Source organism: Phragmites australis, chromosome 6 (assembly GCF_958298935.1).
Source record: "Phragmites australis chromosome 6, lpPhrAust1.1, whole genome shotgun sequence".
Taxonomy (NCBI): domain Eukaryota; kingdom Viridiplantae; phylum Streptophyta; class Magnoliopsida; order Poales; family Poaceae; genus Phragmites; species Phragmites australis.
Window position 1 is genome coordinate 39,842,715 of NC_084926.1, and position 24,479 is coordinate 39,867,193.

The following is a 24,479-nucleotide window of genomic DNA, read 5'->3' on the forward strand; positions in this document are numbered from 1 at the left end:
TCTACAACTATATGCAACTGTTGATGCTCCGTAATTTCCGCGGCAACGCGTGGGGGATTCCACTAGTTCCTAGTATCATTTTGGTGGGCAATAGGCAGCATTGTGTCTACATGCGTGCGTGAACAAAAAGGGTAACGCGCGCATGCATCCATGAACTACCTACGCTTGTGCTTTATATTTTTCGTAACTAGGTGAATTCCTTGCTGTGTTGCTGTGGGACATGTATATGAATGATAGTAGATGCAGCATATGGACTCAGGAGGATACTTCTCAGCAATGTAGAAGTCGAGAGTAAACTCTTATATAGTTGTATCTTTTTGTTATGACGATGAGAGTTAATAAAGTTTCTTTATCGGAGGATGCATGCATACCAAGGGTATGACATTAAGATTGCAAATTAAGGACAGTTTACGCCCGGACAGCAGAGTGAAAATGAATAACAGTTAGCTCTCATGTGTCCCATGTTTGAGATCCGATTCCACATCCGTGATTTTGGAATTCTTTATAATGGAATATGCTAGCTATACAGCTGCAAGCCTGCAAACAATCGGCAAACAGGCATACGCTCTTTGTTGCAGATGTAAGGGCCTGTGTGGAATAAATGGATTGCACATGGAGCAGTTCATTTGCTCCAAGAAAAGAATAGTTCCCATGTTCCAAATAAGGCCTTGACAAGCAGTTATTACAGGTTTACAGCAGTTACATGACCTTGAGTTATAGGTTTGGTCTTTCGTTGTTGATTCAGACACTACAATTCAGAAAGGATCACAATTCATTTCCATTTGGTTAAACCATTCCAGTAGAATATCATACTAGCTACAGTGCAGACCGTCGTCGTTGTCACAACTGAAATTTTTAAATGCTGAAGGTGAAACAATTAGTGCAAAGTTGCCACAGAAGGGGAGCTGCACATCACGCAGCTCAGCTACTCCTCTTCAGTAGCTTAGCAATGGATGGGCTAGAGGCATCTTGGTCACCATGGGACATTTTTCTTCGCGACACGTTTGAGGGCTTCCCTTCGATAGGGTTGCCATCAAGGCGACTTGATGCATAAGCTTCTCCCATCCTCTTTCTACACTCTTTGCTAGCAGTCTCATGATGAACCACTGGAAAACAAAAAGGATGTTAATTGCGCACTAAATATCTCTAACCATAGTGTTCGAATGCCTTTTTTGTACCTCAAGATAGGGTCGTTTTTACCTGGTTTTGGATAGTCTTTGCCAATAATACACTTGGCTTTATTTTGGATGCTAAGTGGAGCAGTCCACGGCTCGTAAATGTACTCCTTTGGCATGTCTAAATTAATATAATGTAGCATTGTGCAAAAAAAAATGGTTATTCCTCTTTCTCAAGAAAGAAATACTTACTTTTGACTTCAGAAGAGAGTTCATATTGGTGCTGAAATGTTGTTCCAGAAGTACCTTTCAGCATTGGGATGAAATGCCTAATGTAGTTCCCGTCAGGATCATACTTCTTCCCGAATGTGATAGGGGAGTAAATTCTGTGGTACTGTTTCAAAAGATGTGAAATCAAGGTAGGCAAACTAAGAAAAATGTCGATAACAAGTGGATGTGCATTATCAGTAACCTGATAGAAGAAAGATGAGCAAGAGAGCCACAGCCAATTCCCGTTGTTAATGGCCCAGTCAGAATCTATCAGGAGCCTTTCAAATACATCACGGCCTTTCTCCCAATGGATAAACTTTAAATGAAAGAAGTTCAGAAGTTCATAAAAGCGAAGGTATATTGGAATTAAACTTCAGAAATTACTTCATATGCGTATGTCAAGGTCCTCAAAATTTTTTTTTTCAAAATTGCTAATGTCCTCATTAGTGATAGTTAGGCAACTAACATTATTATTAGGTTCTCTCCCTTTGTACAATCCTCCCTCTTTTATTTTTTTATTTTTTAATATAATTTATTTACCACAGTAGGGGATTACCCTACTGTTTTCCCTCAAAAAAGCATTATTATTAGGTTCCACCAGCACAACATTAACCCGATAAATAGCTCATCAAAACTCTCCAATAACCATATTTTTCATTGAAGAAATTCATCTTGCAAATGGCCAATGCTTATGGCCTCTCTCCTTTCTTCACTAAAGTTCCAAAGTTGCTCGAGAGACCATAAAATACAACATCACCACTCATATTCTGCTAAGAATGTTTCAGTAGAACTAAGCGTACAATTCTGAGCTGAATTTCTTATTGCAAACGAGCTAATTTACATAGAATATAGACCATACCAGATCACCGCGCGTCAAGAAACAAGCAACTGAATGCCGAGCAAGGTGATGCATCCATCCACACTTCCTCAGCTGGCAGCCAGCCACGGGGAAAAACACGTGGGTGAAAACTAGAATTAGAGAAGGAAGCAAGGAGCAGTATCTTATAGATGCTCGTTTGACAAAACCTGAATCATGATAGCATCAATCCATGGATATCCTGTCCGGCCATCTCTCCATGCAACAAAAAGCTCCTCATTCCCGATCCATGGAATCTAAACTAAAAGAAATTAGGACAATGATTATGATGCGTTAAACTGCATCACCGTAAAGGAGATGGTATGATCAAATCGAGCGCACCTGCTTGCATATATTATTTCCTTTCATCTGATCAAAATTAGGAGTTCCAAAAGACACTGTATAGAAGAAGTCCCGCCACAGCAACTGTTACAAGAACATGAGTCGTGCATTCAAATCCAGTTCAAAAGAAGAAGAAGAAGAATCCGTGCACACAATTTTCAGGTTATACTTCAGGTCCAACCAACAATAATTACAAATCACCTGGCCGGCCAATGAAACAGGTGGCTTTGTATGATTTCTGACACTCCTGTAGACATTCTGAATGCAGTGGTAAAAATATCTGGACGACAGGCAGCCGAACTGCAACATTGCAGCATGACAATCCGTCTCAACACTGCAATTAAATAAATGGGGAAGAAGGACAACTAGCTGCACTGGGAAACTGACAAAACTCACCTTCAGATACGGTGACAAGACAGTTGTTGCAGGTTTCAGGAAGGCAGAGGGGTCACCCTTAGGTTTCTCAAATTTGGCAACCCATTCCTGCAAAAACAAAAGAAAAAGAATCATGGCCATCACAGTAAGATCACTTGTAGAGACGACTAAAAAAATTGACAGATGAAAGAAATGTGAAACAAATGTGCTTTCCAGAAGCACCCACCTTATTTTTAAGTGATTCTTTCATTCTCCTCAGAGCTTCTGTCTCACCGCCTCGGAATGGTGGAATCTCCTCCTACAAATTGCCATCAAGCAGTTCCTATCGAGCAACAATCAAATAGTAGTTATTTGGAACAAGTATGCCACCGCTCTTACCTGGCTGATATCCCCATACCCAAGCTCCTCCACTGTGGGCACAGGCAACAACTCGTACTCCCCTGTGTCTCCAACCGGAGGGAGCTCGGAGTACTCCTCCATGACAGGCTCAGGCGGTTCCCCAGCAATGGAGATGAACGACTGGTAGGTCAACGGTGGCCGGCCACCGTTCTCCAAGTTGCCAAAACGAAAATTCAGTAAGCAGAGGGCTCCAAACATTTGGCCAAGGACTGACCGTGGGCTATCCGGTACTGGGTTTGAGTAGTGGAGTACCTTCTTTATGATTTCTGCTGGGTCGAAGAGGGTGTGGCTGACCGGCGTGAACACCTCGATCCCCGACGCCATCGCGAAATCCTTCAAGAACCAAGATCTTCATCAGGTAAAATCGCGCATAAAAACTACTGGAGAGAAGTCACATTCACCAGCCTCACCGTGACTTTCTTGTCGCGGGACAGCGCGTACGGCTCGGTGTCGGACTCGAAGCACAGCTTGCCGATGTTCCACTGCGACGCAAGAACACCAGGATGAAGCGTTCCAAATGCTAGCCAATGGTGCGCCAAATGCTTGGAAGGTTGAGATTAGGATGCTTACGTCTTTGAGGGCCGCACAGACGGCGTCGCCGACGTCGTCGCGGGCTCGGACGAGGAGGAGTCGGGACCCGAGTCGGCGGAGGCGGGCATCGAGATCGCTGAGGCTCTGGAGGAGGAAGCGGACGCGAGCGACCCCTGCGCGCGCTGAGCCCAGGGACGCCGCGGCGGGGTCCGGGCGCAGGTAGCGCGGGTCGAGCACGAACACCGGGTAGAGCCGCCCCGCGCCGCGGCGGGCCGCGTCCAGCGCCGGGTTGTCGTGGACGCGCAGCCCCTTCCGGAACCACACCATCGCCGCCGTCGCGGCGGTGGCGGCCTCCATAGCTGGTGTGCCGTCGGCTGGGGTTGGGGACGGCGCTCGGAATTGGGGGATGCTGACGGTTCTCGGGTGGGGAGAGAGGATCTGAGACGTTGATGGGCAGATTGGACGGTGGAGGTTTGAACAAGGGAGGTTAACGGTAGCGAGTGGCGCGGCGAGTGGCCACGTCGGTTTCTTTTTGGCCGTTCCTGCCGTGCCACACGAGATCCGGTGCGGGTGCTGGAATGTGGAGGCTGTGCGTCAGGCTCGGGCTAACATCGGCCAGCGAGACGCCGACGCCCGGAGTATTAGGAATAAAAACGGAACGGAAAATCCCGTCCCGTCTCGTTACCTATCTTCTTTTAAGTCCGTTTTCGTTTTTTTTTTATTCCCGTCTATTCCGTTTCTATTCCTATTCGGCCTTGAAAAATATAAAAGTAAAAACGATTTGAGGTTTTTTTTATCTTTTTATCCGTTTTCATCCTATCGTTCACTTATATTTTTGGTTAAAACTTATCACTTATGTTTATTGTATTCTTGAGTATCGAGTTAAGATTTACACGGTTTTTTAAAGAGGTAAAAAACAAGACGCACATAACTCACTCACATCATTCTCACACCTAATACATGTACACACCTACGTATTCTAAGTACACACGCTATAGATATATTCTCACTAAACACGAACGTGTGTACCCCTAACTACTAGAAAAAACTCCTGGTGAGGCTCGTGGGTCGATCTCAGGGATCGAACCAATGATTGATCGTCCCTGCTACTAGGAGCGAACCAACAGAGCTACCGCTCGATCTTCAAGGCTTATGTGATTGTATCTCCATATCTTATATTGTTTGAGCCAAGTATTGATAAAAAATGATATGTCATGTGAATCGAAAAATCATATGATATTTTTTTATTTTCATGCGACTTGCTAATTGCATTGGTTCGTTAAACTTATTAGTTCGGTGTTGTCTAAAGATTATGTTAAACTTATATATATTAACATGTCTTGATGGTTTTGTGGGTCGGTATTTCCGTTTTGTATTTTCGAATCCTGATCAATAACGGCATTTTCCCGATTAGATTGGTTCGTTTCAGCCCTCCAATTATATACCGACCATTCTCGTTCCCGCCTATCTCGTTTTTATTTCCATCCGACTAAAAAAATATGAAAGTAAAAATGATTAAAGAGTTTTCTCGACTATTTCTATTCGTTTTCATCCATACATAGGATACTAGGGTTTGAATTGTTAGCACCCGTAGTTGAGGTTGAGACTGAAAAGCCTCTATCTTTATTGTACATTTCACTCCAGTAAAATTTGATGTCGTCAAAACAGTACCTAACCATACTGAAAGAATCGGCTATGTTTGGTCCCGTCTAGGAGCTAAAGCGGTCCGTGTGTTTGTTTGCACGAATTGGATGAAATGGCGAATCTGCTTAACCGGGTTCGAGTCCTATACTCAATGTGGGTGCTCGTATATTGTAGATTAAATCCTAAAAGGAACATATACACGTATAGGTATATTTAGTGGTCAAAATGTGTATCCGTGCTACGTAAAATTATACCTCTAATGTTATTTAAAGTGTGCTAGAACACATCCACGTGAATGTGTATGTATATGAGTGTGATGTGCGTGTATTCATCCGATTTTTTTTTTACGGAACGGACCATCCCTAAATTTCATTACTTAACAAAATTACAAATTGTCCCAATATTTGAATTACAGAAAACGGGTTAAAAAAACCAGACTACTTCTGAGATTACCAACACAGCACATAGGGTTGTTCTCAAACAAAACCCGTCAAAGAGACCAACAAAGGTGCTCACTGGACCATATACGGTTGCGGTCAACATAGCACAGTTCCTTATGTACATAAGGTGAGCCTAGCCAAGCAGCAAAACCCCCAAAAATGGTCAAAAGAGACCTCAGACATCCACTGCACTCAAAAGTCTACCATCGACAACCCTACCAGCTAAGCCTGATGTTTGTTCCATCTTGAGCTCTATTCCTTTAGCTAAACTTGATGATTGCCACCTCATCTTCATGTTGCTTGGGATGGAAGAGGAGCGTCGTCTCCTACACGGTCTGCACACCGGCTAGCAGCATGTCGTGGTGTTGCTCCTCTTGGAGCCCTACCCAATAACAGAGAAAAGAACAGTCACAACATACTATCTCAGTAGGAGATTGAACTGGTTTTTTTAATTAAAAATCACTCTATTCCTCATTTTTCAAACGGCCTAGATATTTGTGTCTAAACCCACCATGTGAAGCTTTTCCCCTCCAGGAAGAAAATGCTTAACCCAAAGAAAATATTGATTGATGTTCACTGGCTGGCAAGTAGCCCCAATCACTAACCCAACTAAACTCCACACATAATTAGCCATGGTGCAACCGAAAAATAAATTATTAATATTCTCATACTTGCAACAGAAAACACATTTGGGTCCCCTTACCGGTTCCTCCTGATGAGGTTATCTTTAGTCATAATACCATTATGATGCAACAAGCACATGCGGATTTTGATTTTCAAAAGAATTTTGGCTTTACAGATTACATTATGTGGTAAACCATTATGTTTCTACACAGATGATTGTATATAGATTTCACATAGAACTTTTTAGAGTTACCCCAATTACAAATAGGCTTGTACTTCTCAGGGGACAAAGCATAAGTCATTAGAATATCTCTCAACCTTCTTAATTGGCATTGAAGCTCTTCATTAAGCCATCTCCTATACGAAAAATTTCAATATTTTGAGGTCATAGCTGCCACAGTTATGTTTTGATCATTACAGATCTTAAAAAGATATTTAAATTTATCAAGGAAAGATACTTCATCACACCAAGCATCTCTCCAGAAGTCAGTTTTCATATCATTTCAAATCCTCATTTTTTCTACCAGCAAGGTAAAAGCTTTGTACCTTTAATAAATCATTCCACACAGGGAAATATTTAGAGTTAAACTTTAGCTAAGAAATACATTTATCTTTAATGTACTTTTTCACCGCAATCTGTTGCCAGTCTATTTTCATTTTGAAGCTTCCACCACCATTTGCACAACAAGCTGATGTTAAACTGCTGAGATCTTGAATTCCTAGACCACCTTTTTTTTACTACAAACTTTAGTCCATTTTACCGGATGATATCTTTTTTATTTACCTCCCTACCAAAAGAATTTCTTCCTAGTTCTATCTAGCTTGGCATGAATAGTTTTAGAAAGGAGATATATGGACATGTGGTAAATGAAAACACTACTCAGACTAAAATTGACCGGAGTGGTTCTACCCCCAAGGGAAAGGTCATCCGTCTAGTCTTCTTATTAATTTCTCATCCAAAGTTAGCCAATATATCACATGGAGTCTACTGCTGGCTATAGAGACTCTAGGGTATTTAATAAGCTAATCACCAATGGTACAATTGAATATTTTAGCATAAAAATGCTTCTTTCCCTCCTCTTGACCTATCATGAGGACTTCACGTTTTTGAAAGTTAATTTTGAGTCTAGACATGGCTTCATAATTGTATAGAACCAATTTTAGGATAATTGTCATTTTCTACATTATCATCCAATAGTTTAATTGTGTCATCAGTATATTGAATGGTCACCTCATTCTCAATATATTCAGTATCAATCTGCTAATAAGTTGGTTTTGCTTGACCATAGCAACTATTTTAGCAAGAGTATCAGCAGTAATATTAAAGAGTAAGGGTGACAAAGGGTCACCTTGTCTGACACCTTTTTTGCTTTGAAAATAAGACCTAATTTTTCTATTTACTTTCACATTGAAGGTACCTTGAGTTACCACTGCTTTCACCCAATGACACCAAATTCTCATTGAACCCTCTTTGTTCAACGCATTTGAGAAGAAACTCTCAATTGACTTTATCGTAGGCTTTTTCAAAGTCTAGTTTTAACACCAGGCCACTCCTCTTCTTAATTCTAGTGTCATCCAAGGTTATGTAGACACATTATCCCCTCCATGATGTTTCTATCCTTTATAAAGATATTATGACAACTGCATGTACTTTTTCAGTCTCAAGGTCAACACCTTAGTAAAAATCTTGTAACTAACATTTAGGAGGTAGAGAGGTTTGTATTGTTGTATTTTCTTGGTTTCTTTCAGTTTGGATAGAAGGGTAATAATTCTATAATTTAGTCTAGAAATATCTAAATTATGCTCATAGAAATCATGAAACATATTCATCAACTCAATCTCAACAATATCCCAACATTGTTAGTAACATTTAATAGGTAGATGGGCACGGTATTTCTCTCCATTGAGAAAATAGCCTTTTTCACCTCTTCAGTTGAGAAAGATCTAGTTAGGTCAGCATTTACATCCTCATCTATCTTTTCATCCTCACTCCAACATCAAAATGGAATGAAGTCTTATCCCAGACCAAAAAGATGTTGGATGAACTGGTTCAGGATGATAGCGTACAGATTCAACGAACACCCTCTCATTTGTGGTGGCGAGGAGACGGGATCTGGAGACGCTGCAGGTGATGGGGAAGGTGGTGCTGGGCGAGTAGGTGTCGGGAGCGGTGGTGCCTGGGAAATGGTGGCGCTTGGTGGAAGAAACAGTTGGGATGAAAGAAAAGCAAGCGATGATGAGCTCCATTGCTCTGCCTCCCATAGCCAGGGGAAGAAGACTATAGGAAATATTTTTTCTTTTTCTCTTTTGAGGTGTTACAGGATACAATTTGGCGTGAGAGAGAATATCTTTTCTAAGAAAATAAACTACTTGCCACTGATCTATGATTCGTCATCGAATGTCTGGTTTACTTTCATGCTATGGAATAACGAGTTTATTCCTTTTATGCCATTGTCTCCATTAGCTAGGTTGTGAACCTCCGTTAGACATTGTAAAAAAATCATTTTGTTCCTAAAAAGAAGAAAACTCGTTATTATCGTTATTACATGGCATGAAAGAAAATCTGACCTATTTAATAGTGAATCGTAAAACAAGTCACGATTCGGTGGTAAATAGTTCATTTTCTCTCTTTTTTTCCCTGCCACCTGTTCTGCAGCATGCTTTATTGATTACGGGCCCAGTTATGGGCAGGGTTCAACTTATCGTCGGTTACCGCTCGGTAATCGCAATTACCAAGTTTACCGGACCGCACTGTATTTGTAAACAGAACGTTTTTCGAATTTGAATTTAAAAAATTCAAAAAACAAACAATAAAAAAGATCCTAAAAACTAGAGACAATTATAAGACCTTATGTGAAAAAAAATTCAAAAAAATGTCATTTGCATCCTATTCTATAAGGAGGAAGTTTGAAAAAAAGAAAAAAGTTGAAGCGTGCAGCTCATTTATTAACTTATGTTAAGGAAAAGCTTAACATGTAAAAATATATTTTTCTTGTGTAGGGAGTATCTTAAGAGGGTTTTTTTAAATTGGTTTCACTTCATTTAGAGTTTTATTAATTTCTTCATAATTTTTACAAAGTTCACAAGCATAAAGTGAATATGTTAAGAAACTACACTGTAATTAACTTTTTCATGTATAGCATATTTTCGTGCATAAATAATATTATAAGTAAACTAATAAAAATGGTTTCACTAATTTTTAAAGTGTGATAGGTAAGTTATGAATTAATCTAATTGCAACACATTTACATAATCCTGCATGTTACAACAACTATTTCATGAGTTCATGTATTTTTAAAAGACATGGTATCATGTAAGAAGACTAAAAAACTGGTTTCATGATTTTTGGATTAGCAAAGAGTAAACTATGCATTTAACTTGGTTTATCAAAAATATTTTCTCATAGAAAATATTCAATTTTTTTTATGAGTATAAATACTTTTATCACGTAGATCATGTTAGAAGGATACCAACAAAATTTATTTCACTTTATTTGAAGCTCAAATGAATTAGTTATTGATTTTACAAAGTTAAACCATTTTTTGATTTTTTTTTAAACTTCACTGAAATTCGAAAAAACCATTCGATAAATCGTTAAAATTGAACAGTTACCGATAATTCGAACGGTTACCGACAATGCAAAAAAATTGATCTATAAATTGTTGAATACGCTCGGTAACCGGTATAATTCGACCGGTTACCGAATATCGATTTGCTCGGTTTTTTCTCCGAATTTGAAAATTAACCGAGTAAATTTTGAACAAATTTCTACTAAATATTAAGCGGTTTTCAGGTCCAAACAATTTTATGAACCTCAATTGTGAGGCATGTGGTGGGATCAACGTGCTTTGGAAAGAGGCACCCGGTGCAAGAATTAGCGAGGACAAAAGGAAAAAAAACGTCCCGTACCAATCTGTACCAAACAACGTTCCGTCTGATCCCATACATATAACCAAAAACTATTTCCTGTCTGATCTCATACATATAACCATACGTACTTATACATCTCATACATGATCATTCCATCCATCGACGGTCCGATCCCATATTCCCATTCAACATTGTTAAGCAACCAAACACAACCAGGATACAGAGACTAGAGAGACCGTAGTTACCAAACCAAATCCCGATACCCACCTTATTGTGCGCTGTTGAAACAGCTTCTCACAGCACGGTGCCACAGTACACAATGTAACAAGCAAAAAACAATTTAAGTGGCTAAGCTTATTGTTTGTCTGAAGAAACACCAACGGACGAATACTAAAGGAGTTAAGTGTACATGTTCGTAAAATCCGCGAACAAAATATAATTATGCAATCAGCTACCTTGACGACATCCAAACTCCACCATGCACAACTTCACAGAACCGTGCTACATGTCCATCAAAAGCATATGCTAACCTCGGAATATGATGGTCTAAAGATAACCAGATCCACGATCATCCCAAACATGTGTAACATTTCTACAGCGATATACCAGCAGGGGCTCCTCAAATGTCAAAACAGCTTCTCCACCAGTAGCAACAGAAAAAAGAAATTCTGAAGGATCGACCAACGGCCAAAGACCAAAAGGCTGTAAATACGATCCACCGCCCCCTACTTCCCAGCAGAATCAGGGGAGGCGTCTCCGTATGAAACCAGACCTTTCTTGCCATCAGGACTAGCAGACAGGGTCTGGGACCGGGACCGGGACTTCTCATTACTTGCACGCTTTGGAGACAGGGAATCGGGTGGGGAGCGATCATGCACTGGTGGTGGAGACCTTGATCTTGACCTGGACAGGCGGCTCCTGGAGATTGACCGTGCACGATCACCCTGTGACCTTGGTTTCCCAGCAGGGGGTGAACCACTCCGTATAGGGCTTCTGCTGTATCCACCTCCCCTTCCTCGGTCTCTAAAGACAGGGCTGCGTGAGGCGCTTGGGCTCCTCCTCCTGTACCTACTAGGCCTCAAGTAGCAAAATAAAAGAAATCATGACATGGAACCAACCACTAGACTAGGCTAAGCATACCAACTCAAAAATATCTTGAAATAGAATTTATTCAATGATGTGCATAAAACAATACTCTTCAGTATTGTTAAGTTGGTATTCTAATATATTTATAAACATGACACAACTATAACATTGAAACTTTGACCACAAATTTCTTTTGTAATAATGTACAAGACATGGCATAATTATAACAGTGAAACTACTTTTCAAGATAAGTCTACTCATTATCACAATTTACAAATGTTTAAATCTCAATATAAAAAGAGATATTGATGGTTAATTCAGAAGCTTCGGTTGCACACAAAATGACCAGTTGTTCAGAATTATTAGTGATTGGAGGGACTAATACAATAAGTTGGATATCCACACAAAATGACTTGTTCAGAATTGATTCAATAATGTGCATCACAAATAATACCAGAAGTTAGATATCCACATGAAAATGGTCATTGTTCATGTATCATATATAACAGTTAATTTACCTGGGTGATGCCCTGCCTCTCGGTGGGCTTCTATACCGTCTGGGTGGTGATCTATGACGCGAGCCTCGGTAACCCATGTATCTACAGAAGAAGAAAAACTATAATTAAATACTCTAAAATATAAGGAAAATACAGTTCAAACTTTTAAAGGAATTACCTGTCACGGTCACCCCTTCCACCATAGTGATATGAGCGATCAGCGGAAGGGGAGCGGTATTGTCTTGCAAATGAGTACCGCTGAGTAAAACCTCGTCCTCGTCTTATGCGTTTTGGAGACCCATCAGGAGTGCCACTCCTGGATGGGCTCCTGCCATTGTTTGGCGGTGGTGATATTGCCCTGCGAGGTAGGCTGGGGCTTCTGCTGATGTTCCTGCGAGGTCGACCACCTCTTACAGGGCTTCTGCTCAGACTTCTTCTAGGTATTCTCACTGGGCTCCTGCTGGGACTTCTTCGTATATTCCTTCGAGTACTTCTCATTGGACTTCTCCTAGAAGGCCTAGGTGGACTCCTTGAAAACCTAGATGGGCTTCGGCTAACACTTCGCAATGGTGATCTTAGAGAGGTCCGGCTAATGCTTCTTTTCTTCTCCAATGGTGGGCTTGGGCTGACACTTTTTCGTATTCGAGTTCTCTCCGGGCTCCTGCTTGGACTTCTTCGTTGCAAAGACCTAGCTGAGCTCCTGCTAATGCTTCTTGTGTGAGCTTTAACAGGACTCCTGCTCATGCGGGCAACCTGACTTCTGCTTGCACTTCTAGGTGGGCTTTTGCTGGGGCTTCTTCTAGCAGGGCTTATACTGATACTCCTCTGTCTGGCTGAACTCCGGCTTTCACTTCTTTTGGGAGCACGAACAGGACTTCGACTGTGACTACGGTGAACAGGGCTCCTGCTTACTGACCTCTTCAGGCTGGTAACTGACCTTTTCATCGGGCTTCTCCTTGGACTGATACTCATACTCTTGCTCACTGAGTGGTTAGCACTCATGCTCAGGCTCCTGCTTATCAATGTCAGATGAAACACTGCTTGCAGAAGCAGTAAGCACAAAGAATGATTGATGTGAGAAGAAGTATAGGAAACCTAGATTTGCTTCGATTGCCAGTTAGAGCAGGCATGATATCCTCATTCCTTTCAGTTTTTGATTCAGTAACACCATTGGTATGGATCTCCCCATTTTGCAGCGGAGAGTTATCTTCTTGTGCCGGACTCCTTGGTATTCCACTCTTTTGTTGAGTTGAAGTGGAATCCTTCAAAGCAGCTAGTGTTCCCAGATTTTCCGCTGGAAAGAAGATTGTACAGGGTGATTAGTAGTTGAAGCAAATATATGCCAACCAAACAAGCAAGGATTATAAAATTGCACATTATGTGTGGATGCAGCTACCGCTGGCTGCTTTTTCAACAGCGGAGTGAATTAGATGGGCCAATTAGTTATTAAAACAGATGATACCTCATGCAGATTATGGAATAACCATGCCACCCCTAATAACACACAACCATGATATAAAACTTCATAAATAAACACTGGGCAGCCCCAATCAGGCATCCAAACAAATCACAGAGGAACACACCATACTAAAGAGTAAAGAGAAAGCAAGTTTACGCCCTGTTTGCCAAAACTTGGACCACTTTCTCATTTGTGATCGGCTTGGAGGTTCCTACCCTTACATATGTTAACAAAATCATTCTATCAGTTTCTTCAATATAATAGAGAAGTACATGACCAGATATGGTATCATGTTACCCTTATTCAGCTCAGCTCAACAATGGTAAGGTATCCCTATTCAGTTCAACAATTAGACTAAAGGATGGACTGAGGTGGTACAAGTTTAAGGGCAAGCTGCTAAGAGAATGTAAGGTTTCAAAGTTCATGAACCTAATTGAGAAATTAAAAAAAAGTTTAGGAACCTTATGTATACTTCAAATTACATTTAGTGAAATACAGAAGTGCCATCAACATGCACAGGTGTAGTGCATATAGAAGCAAAAAGAAAAAAAAATACCAGAAACATGAGATGATGCCTTAGACTTCCGCCCACGATGGTGTCGCTTGCTTCTACCGTCCTCAGAGCTGCTATCGCTCGCACTTTCAGTTTCACTGTCACTTTCCACTGCCCTGCTAATAAAAGAGCATATGTTACATTTCTAAGGTCTGAAATGTTCAATTTGACAATGCGCACAAACCTTTTTGATTTCTGCTTTGATTTCCTGTCACGCTTCCTACGCCTTCTCTCGCGCCTATGATCACGCTTTCTTCTTGCATGCTTGCGTTTATTTCTCTTCGAGTGTCTCTTTCTGCGCTTTCGTCTGTCATCACTTGAGCGGCTGAGATCAGATGAGTCACTGGAGTAAGTCTCAGATTCACTCTCGGAATCTGATGGCTCAGTCTCTGACTCAGATGAGCTATCTGATTCGGAATAAAAATATTTCCTCTTCTTCCTTCTCCTCTTTGAAGATTTTTTACGGTGTCCCTTATGTTGTCCTTCATTACTTTCCTCATCGGAAGATATATCCTTCGACAACCTTGATTTAGCAGCCCCCTTTTTACCTGTGCGACCATAATCACGTCAAAACGATGTTAAATAAGCAAAGATATTATTGCCCTCCCGAATCTCTTTGCAGAAAGGATTAAAATGCCGAAATGGTATGACATTTGTTGCCAAAATTCCTGCAAAATTTACAAGTATTACCATTTTTAGTTGGCACAGACCCATGGTCTTTCCTGTCAATGAGCTCCCCAGAGTCTACTATTCTTACTGGAACAACAGGAGTAGAATCAGGCTCATGCACATCAACCTGCTCAATCTTCTTCAACACATCATTTCCACGAATAAGCTTGCCAAAAACAGTATGCTTCCTGCAGCATAGTACAATATCATATTATCACCAAAACTCTTCAGTACAGAGACAAAAAACAAAGTCATAAATGAATTCATACTATAAAACATGATATTTAAGGCAGAGGCCTCTCTACATTAAACAGCATGCCATAACTGTAATTTAAGGTTTACTTTTCGAAAAAGCAAAATACCATAACTGTAATTTAAGCTTCACTCTTAGACCATACAGGATAACAGGCATCAGTCTGACAGGTTCACATCTAGTCTAAAATGCTATTTTTTTTCGAAACAAAAAAAATCTCCAGTCACATTCATATCATACAAAATGGGTTTCCATAGCGCAAAATTGCACACACTACCCCCAAATCAAATAAATAGTCAACTTTCAGACAGAGATAACAAAGCAGCAATAAGCTCTAAAACCACAAACTTCCAAGAAAGCAACAGAACACCCCCCCCCCCCCTCACCAACAAAGAACAAAGTCTTGAGGGTGTCAAATCATGAATGATCAAACAGTACTGTAAAATTGGATGGATGACACATACAGTTCGTAACTATACAAATTCCTACATCTCTGCAAGCAATGTTGCTTCAATTAGACTTACACAACAATGAAGATCCAAGGACCATACAAGCCAACAAGTAAAAGAAGTAACAAATAACTCGTGTAATTCCAATGCTAGACAAAACAGAGATAATGAAGCAAATGATGTTCTATACTAGAAACATCGCATCACTGACTATTGCAGCTTAGAGCTTTAGCTTTGGACATTTAGATGAAATTTTAATCCAGTATAACAATGAAGATTCAAGGACCCTACAAGCCAAAATGCAAAAGAAGTAACAAAGAACTCTTGTGTAATTCCAATGCTAGACAAAACAGAGATAATGAAGCAAATGATGTTCTATACTAAAAACATCACATCACTGACTATTGCAGCTTAGAGCTTTAGCTTTGGACATTTAGATGAATTTTAATCCAGTATCAAAACAAGAACAGCAGTCTAACAGACAACTGTCCAGTGCTTAGATTAATCCAAAAATATAATATGAATGAGCAAATGGATGGAGACTAGAGACCCACTTCATATGGTCCAAAGATGTGTCTGTACAATACTGAAATGCATTGTCATTCAAATGAAACTCATCAGAACAAACCTGTCAAGATGAGAATTAGCCTTGAAAGTAATACAGAACTGGAAGCCACTAGCTTTGGATCCAGTATCTGCCGTCAAGATACCACGATCATCATGGCGTAGGGCACAACTTTCATCTGAAATGCAAATAATAGATTGTCATTACAAACATAGTGACTACCGGCACAATTGGACAAAATCTGCTCTATTTTTAGCACAAAGCAAGCAAAAACATCACTGCGGTGACTTGAACTATATTTTAGAATTTGGATGCATTCTTATAAAAATGTCTAGAAATATACTAACAGCATTTCACTGGAAACTGGTAAGCAACATTCTGAAGCAATACAGACAAAGTTGTACGATTATCTGCATTTCAAAATTTCCACCACAGAATGGGTTTCGCTTTAGCACCAAGTTAAATGATTAATACCTGCAAATCTTCCTTCATATATGCTTTCTCCTCCAGACCCTGTAACACAATAAAATTATAGAGTCACTTCCACAAACAAGAAAGTAAAACATGAGGTCCTGCTACTATGTGTACAAGGTAAAGTCTTATCAAACAAACCGAACTCATAGCAGAAAGAAACTATTATGAAAGACTGAACATAATCACCATAGATCATATGTAGCATTAATAAGCAAAATTACATCAATCTATAAATGTAGGGAAAATATACCGCTGGTTTCTTGGAGCAAATCACGGCACAAAAAAAAAACTAGCACTAAGCGAATTTAAAAATTTGAACACCAAGACCCAGTACTAAGGCAATGATGCCTGAACAACACATGAAGAAATATAATAGATGGCAAGTTTCATGTTCACATATCTGAAGCTCCAAAATCAAGAATTAAAATCCTATAATTTTGCATGGATTGTTCAAGTACTCTTCAGGAGAACAGTATGTGATGCTTAGAGAACATCAAATGCCAGCAAGCAGCGGCACGGTATAATCAAACCAAGATGTAGGACATTTGGATAAGATGGATAAAACAAAAGCAAGGCCCATTAAAATTAGCATCAGCAGGCTGTAACCTCACAACTTCAGAGTTACATGCATACAAGCACTCAAATTAAGTGCTGATACATAAACACATTATTTTATTTAAGTAGAAGAATGCAAGAAAACAAGAGAAATCATTAAATGGCAGGGAGTTGCGATCTTTTCTGGTAAGAAAATGCAATGGAAATTTGTAAAAGAAAGAACAAATTGTACAATCTCACCATTTCCTTTTGAGAAGTCACCACCCTGAAAAAAACAAAGTACCAATCAGCAGCTAAGATGAAGAAAGCAATTCAATAATCTCTCTCACTTGTCATTAAAATAGCAATATAGATAATACAGCATACAACCTTAAATACTATATGATAAGAAAAGCAGTCGATATCATCTGTCTTGCATCCTACATCATGGAGAAGGAAACAGGAAGCTGACTAAAAACGGAAAGAGATAAAGCTAACCAAATCCTAATCTCGTTGAACTTGTAGACTATGAAGCAAAATACATCAATGCAAAATAGAAAGGGAGAAGAAAAACTAACTTGTGCCATTAACCCCTTGATGACATGGTGGAAGGTCGATCCCTTGTAACATAGTTGCTTCTTAGTCTTTTGCCCAATTCCCATCTCACCTAGACCATGCAACATCAGTTAGCAAGACCAACAATGCTAGGAATCAGGGAAGAGTGAACTTTAAGCTCGAAATTGAATAGAGACTGTAAACTCAACCTGTAAAAGTTGTGGGCTGTGGCACACACAAAAAAAATAAAAAATTGTCCATTAAAAAAGTGTCCATTACATTATCAGATGATTTCCACAAAGAATATTAGAATATTATCCACTAAGTCGTCACAGTAGCATTTTTGGTCCCAAAATAAGCGCTCAACAGTTTAAGACATAACATCTGGACTAGAAGTCAAGAAGTGAAGCTACAATAGCGTGCAAGTATGTTCGTGCTGGTTGTTGTATAGAACACAAGCTTGGAATCTTCATCTCACATCCTAATTTTATTTTATAACACAAATACAAGATACTATCAGACACTGTCTGCTGATAAGCAACTGCCAAAGAAGAAATGGAAACAGCAACCACTACCAAGGTGTATTACGCATCCTGTTTTACTTGAAATGAGTAAGAGACTCACTTGTAGCAACAACATTACCTTGCTCGAGATTTCATGATGAAGTTTTACAATTTAAAGAAAAATATAGCATCCATTTCAGTACATAACTGTGGCGAAAACTACAGTTGGGTACTATAAAAGCTGGACATATGTGTCTAGCAGTTATGCGTTGAACACACTAACTTTGAAGAGGAAACTAACCAAATTCATTTATAGCCGAGTTAGGGATCAATGGATGTCCAAAATGTACTATTAATCATCACACTGAAGTATTAGATTAGGTTCTCAGATTTACGAAATACTCAGGCAGTCACAGAATGCTATATTGGATGCGGCTGAACGCAGATAAGAGCGTTCAGATTTAAATAATATTCCAAAGAGCCTTCTAAAGGAAGGAACAAAAAGGTTCATTACAACTGCTAACAAAAAGGGAGCAGCAAAGCACCACCACTTCAGTAATAATGGCTTTGTGAAGATATGTAGAATAAACAGCATTTGTCCATGTTGGAAAGAAATAGTATTCACAAAACATTTGCCATCTAAACAGGCAACAAATTATTTAGCCAACTGAATTTGTTGCAGCAAAATTAAACAAAGCAATATTGGCACATCAAGAGGGTGGCAAATTATCAAATAAGAACCCAAAATTTAAAGAGTATATTTCACAAAGCATCCCAAAGTATTAAGAAAGCTACACTTTGAAGAACTTGTTCCGAGGAACTGAAGTTGTAATTGCCTAATTTCTTTTAAAAAAACTACAATCTTCAGCCCTTGTTACAGACCACAGGATCACTCGCAGTGAGATAGCGTTTACTGTGACCGTTTGCATGATGTATTAGCAGATCTGACTCACCCTGGTAGGACTCTAATCAGCAACAAGCTCAATTGCCGCATAAACACCCTGGTGAGGCGATCACATTTCCTAATACCTAAGATGACATAATATGCTTGCATGGCTCCTAGCGCTGTGTCATCCAAAGGTTATAGTAAGTATGTTATCCTATAGTAGCTGTCACATATAATCATTCGCAAGTAACACTAACCGACAGACAGACAGGCTTATATTAATTTACCTAAAATGAAGTGAAATGAAGAATACCTGTGCATAATGCTCTGAAGTTCTCAGCTGTCAGGGGAACAGCATCAGAAAACAACTGCAAGGAAAGCCAATTCCAACTGTTATACAGATCAAGCAAATTAAGACCATCTTTAGCCTTGATAAGAAAGGACACAACTACAGCTCCTGATCTCAGTAACCCTTGTGCAGTCGCAGTTGCACTCCAACTAGAAGGAAAAAGAGAAACAGTAATATGAAAAGGAGTACCTCAAAAATCATTCTTTCATCTGGTTCGTCACCTATGGATACATCCAGAAAGACAATTGGGTTTTTCTTACTGGCCATATTCTTGGATGGCCACAATCCCTTAACCAACAGGGATGCTTCACACTGAATAAAATTGAAACGAATGGATAAATTTAGCATTTTGTACAAAGAAAAGATAAGTAAACATGACATAGCTGCACACACCAAAATCTGACTTCACATATAGAACCCCAGTAAATAGTTGTCAGTAAGAATCCTTTTTTGAGAAATTGGCATCGTGATAACGGTATAGCACAGGTTTCCCGCTTCAAGTACATAACTTAAAATTTGCATGCATTTACATAATTCAACAACTTCAGAAACCTGCTTTTTTTCTCTACCACTTTCAAAACACATAAATGCAATTCCTTTTGTCTTCTGACAGAAACTCACCAACCCTAGTCACCAGCTATCTTACTCACAAAAGAACCAGTTTCAACCATAAAAAACACTTTTGACAACCAAACTGCCAGGATTCGAGATAACAAGGCGTCCAGGCCACCCAAAATCAACCATCACTGCCTTGGCACAAATCACATGCACACACGTAATATAGCGCATATCATTACAGATGTTCTAGTTTTGCACGTCTGTTCTAACGCAGTCACACCGCTCAGCGCCAGCCGCCACTAACTTGCGGAATCATGCAGAGCACATCCAAGCGCCGCGCTGGGGATCTAAGCACCACCTAGCCTGCGAACAGAGCTCGGAACAAGCGCCCAACACTCCTCGCGATCAGATCAGGATCCATGCACCGCACCACAAGCCCTAAACCCCCCCACCCCACCCCAAACCCCATGACCCTACAGCAAACACAGCCCCAAACCTTAGAACCTTCCCTCCCCATCCAAACCCCAGACGCCAAACGCGCATGAAACACCTGGCCGCACAGATCGAAACGCGTAAACCAGTGCCCGCGGCGCGCGATCCGGCGATGACGAGACGGAGCGGGGAGAGGGAGCACGAACCGCAGGGGGGCCGGGGATTCGGGGGCGGCTCCACGGCGACGGGATCCTCTCCGATCGTGTCGGAGCCGCGACGCCACGCGGCCCCGGGGGTTCTGCTCTGAGTCGGAGAGCAGCGGCCCAGCTCCGCGCGGCCGCACAAGCGGAGTGAGGTGGGGATAGGAGACTGGACGAGGGCAGCGGCGGCCAAGTATTACCCTACCCATGCTCTACGCGGGGTAAGTACGGTTTTGCCCCTGCGGCGATGGGTTGGTTCGAGAACGCACGTACTACGCTAACTGGAGTGGGTTTGGAATTTGGATTGCGTTATTTGGGTTTATGTGCGGGTTTATATTTAAGAAATAGTTTTTTATATGTTATTATCAAAATCTAAATGTCTGATATGCTATTAGTCTCTACGTGTCGGTGACTGAGGTGGTCTATATATTATAGACACACAATAGCATATCAGAGATTTATAAATTTTAACGATGGCATATAAAGAATTGCCCTTATATTTAAATCCAACAAATATATATGTATAGTATAAAAAACTTATATTTGTCCATTTTACTTGTGTATTTGCTACAAGTCGGATATGTGTATCTAAATACTTATATAGTTTAGTAGTTATACTCAAATACTTGTACATTATTATATTTATGTCTTATTTTTTGCTCTCTCTTTCTTGTTACTTTTGTTTTGTCAAGTGCAATTTATAATTAATATATCTTTAGATACATATTTCTATATTTTCTAGACATGAGTATTATTACAAACATAATATCTGAAAAGGTGACCGTCGGAGACGTACAAGTTCGCAGCGACCCTTTTTTACTAGATTATGAGGGGCCTCTTATGTCAATGATGGGTATACATGTATGCCTATGAATGGTGGGAATATATTTTATTTTTTACTTGTAATAGATAATAGGTGTGGACACAAGTTTAGCATTTAGCTCATGGCATGAGTTTATATAGTTTCTAACGATAGGTTCTGTGCCTGTTACCATTCGTAGTTGAGATCTCTCGTCAAGGTTGGGTGATTTTTTTTTCATGAACGGGCCGTGAAGTGGCCCGAGTGACCTCCCACCGCGAAAGCAGAAGATGATTGCAACCAGCTACCAGCCCAATACTGAGCACGGAGCATAGTCTGTCATATTTTTCCTGAATTTAAATTGAAATAAGAAAATATGAATTCTTCTGTATGCCTTTTTAGTTAATTTTTGCTTATACACGATTAGAAAAAATAGCCAAATAATCAAATTTTCCAATCTGAAAAGTGCACTGCCCGTTCACTTTTTATGTATGTTTCTGGCTTTGCGGTCTCCAAGACGAAACATTAATCACTACTTTTATAATCTTATCACAATGTAACAATAAGCCTATATTTTTGTAAAAGTATTTCTATAGATAAATATAGTACTATCTTTCTCTGTTTAGAAATAGTAGGCGTGTTTCTTTTAAGAAAAGTTAAATTTTATGTATTTTGACTAATATTTAATTAAATTATAAGAATGTCTAGAGTATAAAAATTATACAAATAGATTCATAATTCTAAATGATTTCACACAATATAGGTTTTGTAGATATAAATGATATATTTTGGAGAAAAGTTTAATTAAAATCTAACTTCAAAGATTGAACCTAGAAGAAATACGCCTACAATTTTCGAACGAAGGGAGTACTTTCTTATATAGTCAATCTTAACTAGCCTTTAACTATATTATTTTTTTGATATTACATATTCTAGGTCATCAAACAAAAAGGATAATAAATGAGAAAATATTTTAAAGACTCAACAACGGAACTTATCCCTACCTATAGTACATGTTAGAACTACGAAAACTTGTATTTGCCGCAAGCATCTCCTCCTATCCCTTCGTGTTATATAGATGAATTGGAGATATACAAGGAAGTATTTGAACAGCAATATTTGTTGTTGGTTATGCTACAAGGAATCAATTGTCCTTTACAAATGATTCTATCCCTAATTCAACCGACAACATATTATGTTACAAATATATCGACTTTGTTTAACACTCTCCCTCAATCTTAGCCACTCTACAAGTTGAGATTGTAGCGAAGTCGATCATGTGTTTGTTGGGGAAGAGCTTTTGTAAATATGTCTGCAATCTGATCAGCTGACGATATGAATCTGACTTCCTGTTGGCCAAATGCTACTCTTTCTCTCATAAAATGAAAATCCACTTCTATTTGGTTCGTGCATGAAAAACAGGATTTGCAGACAGATACATTGCCCTCAAGTTATCACATCATAGATATAGTGGTTTGGATTGAAAAACTCCAAGTTTCTTAAGAACATACTGCAACCATATTACTTCAGCCATGTCATTAGTTAATGCTTTATACTCAACTTCAGTATTTGATCTCGATACTATTGGTTGTTTTCTTGAGCTCCATGATACTAGGTTTGGATCTAAGTATACTGCAAAGCTCCCGGTCGATAGTCGATCATCTGGACAACTTGCCCAATGATGATGAACGTTGAATCTTCAGTCATGTTGTTGTCCCTTTCACATATATGAGTATGTGTTTAACTGCACTCCAATGAATGTCAGCGGGTTGTTGCAAGAATTAACAAACTATGTTAATAGCATAAGCTATACCATGTCATGTAAGTGTTAGGTATTGCAAAGCCCCAATTGTAATTTGATATTGAAATACTCCTATTTCATTCAAAATTGTTCCTTGTTCTTTGTTCAATTTTTTTTGTGCTTGACATTGGAGTTACTGAACTCTTGCACTTCAGCATATTGTTCTTTTGAAGCAGATCAGTCACATATTTCTTTTGGGTCAGAACTAGTCCTTCCTTAGTATTTGTGACTTCAACACCAAGGAAGTAATTCAACTCTCCCAAATCCTTGATGGCAAATTCTGAGGATTTGCTTGATAAGTCTCTCTATGGCAGTACTACTGGAATTAGCTATGATTATATCGTCAACATATACCAATATGTATATAATTGTTGAACCTTTGTTGAAGATAAACAGATATGTGTCTGCCTTTGATATCACAAACCCAAGAGCTAACAGCTTTTCACTGAGTCGTGAGCACCAAGCTCGTGGATCTTGTTTCAAACCACATAGTGCCTTCTGCAGTTTACAAACATGTGTTGGTTTCTCTGCACTGATGTATCTAGGTGGCTAGATCATGAACACGTCTTCCTTGAGTTCTCCATGCAGAAATGCATTCTGAACATCAACTTGTCTTAGCTCCCATCCTCAAGAGACTGCAAGAGGGATGAGTCTAATAGTTGATTGCTTTACCACTAGATTGAAAGTGTCACTGTAGTCAATCCCATAACATTGATAAAAACCCTTGGCTACCAATCTTGCTTTGTATCTTTCTATAGTCCCATCTATGTTTAACCTTAAACACCCACTTGAAGTCCACCACATTTTGTCCTTGCTGTGGTGGCACCAGTTGCCATGCTTGATTTTTGATAAGAGCATTGTACTCAACATCCATTGCTTGTTTCCATTTGGGATCAGCTAGAGCCTCACGATAATCCTATGGTTCCTCCTTTACATGAGCTGCAAATGCTCCACGATATAATATTGTTCCATTAATGCACTTATTTGGACAAGTAATGTTGTTTTGTAGTCATGTGCGTGAGCACAACTATTTCTACTCAAGGCCTTTAGGTGCAACCTACTGAATGACAAATTGCTGAAAAGAGACAGTGTTAGATTCAACATTTTTAGATTCAGTAGCAGCATCAGCATGCTCTTCAGTTCCCCCTTAATTGCGGATTGCTGAGCTTGGACTTGCATATGACTGCTCACTAGAAATAGCAATGTCATTAGAAACACAAGGAGAAGTACAATCCTCAGTTTGAACATCTAATGTCATTGTTTTATCAGTTGGTATGAGGGTAGAGGAACATAATTGGAGGATGTGAGAGTAGGAGAATGTTGGTTCGGGGTAAGGCTTTTAGTGACAAAAGGAAATATATTCTCATCAAAGGAGACATCTCTGGAAATGT

At 39.6% G+C, this 24,479-nt stretch overlaps 2 protein-coding genes across 9 annotated transcripts; both read right to left on the reverse strand.

Annotated features, from left to right (window-relative positions):
- Nucleotides 1–606: 606 nt before the first annotated feature.
- On the reverse strand, nucleotides 607–4,352 carry LOC133922429 ((6-4)DNA photolyase). 5 transcript variants are annotated; one of them, XM_062367759.1, is made up of 14 exons: nucleotides 3,928–4,351; nucleotides 3,768–3,839; nucleotides 3,610–3,690; nucleotides 3,337–3,507; nucleotides 3,185–3,256; nucleotides 2,980–3,066; nucleotides 2,785–2,883; nucleotides 2,584–2,667; nucleotides 2,412–2,498; nucleotides 2,245–2,316; nucleotides 1,588–1,701; nucleotides 1,422–1,509; nucleotides 1,201–1,296; nucleotides 607–1,106 (listed from the first exon to the last, which is right to left on the reverse strand). In XM_062367759.1, exons 1-14 carry the CDS (start codon nucleotides 4,243–4,245, stop codon nucleotides 922–924), a joined length of 1,626 nt encoding a protein of 541 aa, XP_062223743.1. In that variant the 5' UTR covers nucleotides 4,246–4,351; the 3' UTR covers nucleotides 607–921. The 5 variants fall into 5 exon arrangements, 4 of the variants coding, with proteins under 4 accessions (XP_062223743.1, XP_062223745.1, XP_062223744.1 ...); XR_009910462.1 differs by having other exon boundaries at nucleotides 966–1,106; nucleotides 1,201–1,285; nucleotides 1,368–1,509; XM_062367761.1 differs by lacking the exon at nucleotides 1,588–1,701 and having other exon boundaries at nucleotides 3,928–4,352.
- Nucleotides 4,353–10,865: 6,513 nt separating this feature from the next.
- LOC133922430 (peptidyl-prolyl cis-trans isomerase CYP95-like) lies at nucleotides 10,866–20,664 on the reverse strand. 4 transcript variants are annotated; one of them, XM_062367766.1, is made up of 14 exons: nucleotides 20,495–20,664; nucleotides 19,488–19,610; nucleotides 19,263–19,317; nucleotides 17,584–17,672; nucleotides 17,267–17,291; nucleotides 16,472–16,510; nucleotides 16,061–16,175; nucleotides 14,752–14,918; nucleotides 14,246–14,609; nucleotides 14,065–14,177; nucleotides 13,145–13,343; nucleotides 12,228–13,061; nucleotides 12,071–12,151; nucleotides 10,866–11,534 (listed from the first exon to the last, which is right to left on the reverse strand). In XM_062367766.1, the coding sequence occupies exons 2-14, from the start codon at nucleotides 19,563–19,565 to the stop codon at nucleotides 11,192–11,194; spliced, it is 2,502 nt and encodes an 833-aa protein (XP_062223750.1). In that variant the 5' UTR covers nucleotides 19,566–19,610; nucleotides 20,495–20,664; the 3' UTR covers nucleotides 10,866–11,191. The 4 variants fall into 4 exon arrangements, with proteins under 4 accessions (XP_062223750.1, XP_062223749.1, XP_062223748.1 ...); XM_062367765.1 differs by having other exon boundaries at nucleotides 10,866–11,537; XM_062367764.1 differs by having other exon boundaries at nucleotides 10,866–11,543.
- Between the last annotated feature and the right edge of the window lie 3,815 nt (nucleotides 20,665–24,479).

What these genes read in the sequence shown, in the direction of transcription:
- LOC133922429 (XM_062367759.1), bottom strand. Translation starts at nt 4,245, where the DNA reads ATGGAGGCCGCCACCGCCGCGACGGCGGCGATGGTGTGGTTCCGGAAG. An exon ending in GCTCATCTTTCTTCTATCAG is followed by an intron (nt 1,510 to 1,587) that starts GTTACTGATAAT and finishes CTTTTGAAACAG; the next exon opens with TACCACAGAATTTACTCCCC. An exon ending in TTTCATCCCAATGCTGAAAG is followed by an intron (nt 1,297 to 1,421) that starts GTACTTCTGGAA and finishes ATATTAATTTAG; the next exon opens with ACATGCCAAAGGAGTACATT.
- LOC133922430 (XM_062367764.1), bottom strand. Translation starts at nt 19,565, where the DNA reads ATGGCCAGTAAGAAAAACCCAATTGTCTTTCTGGATGTATCCATAGGT. An exon ending in TCAAGGGGTTAATGGCACAA is followed by an intron (nt 17,292 to 17,583) that starts GTTAGTTTTTCT and finishes TGTTTTTTTCAG; the next exon opens with GGTGGTGACTTCTCAAAAGG. An exon ending in GTCTGTGCCAACTAAAAATG is followed by an intron (nt 14,610 to 14,751) that starts GTAATACTTGTA and finishes ATGGTCGCACAG; the next exon opens with GTAAAAAGGGGGCTGCTAAA.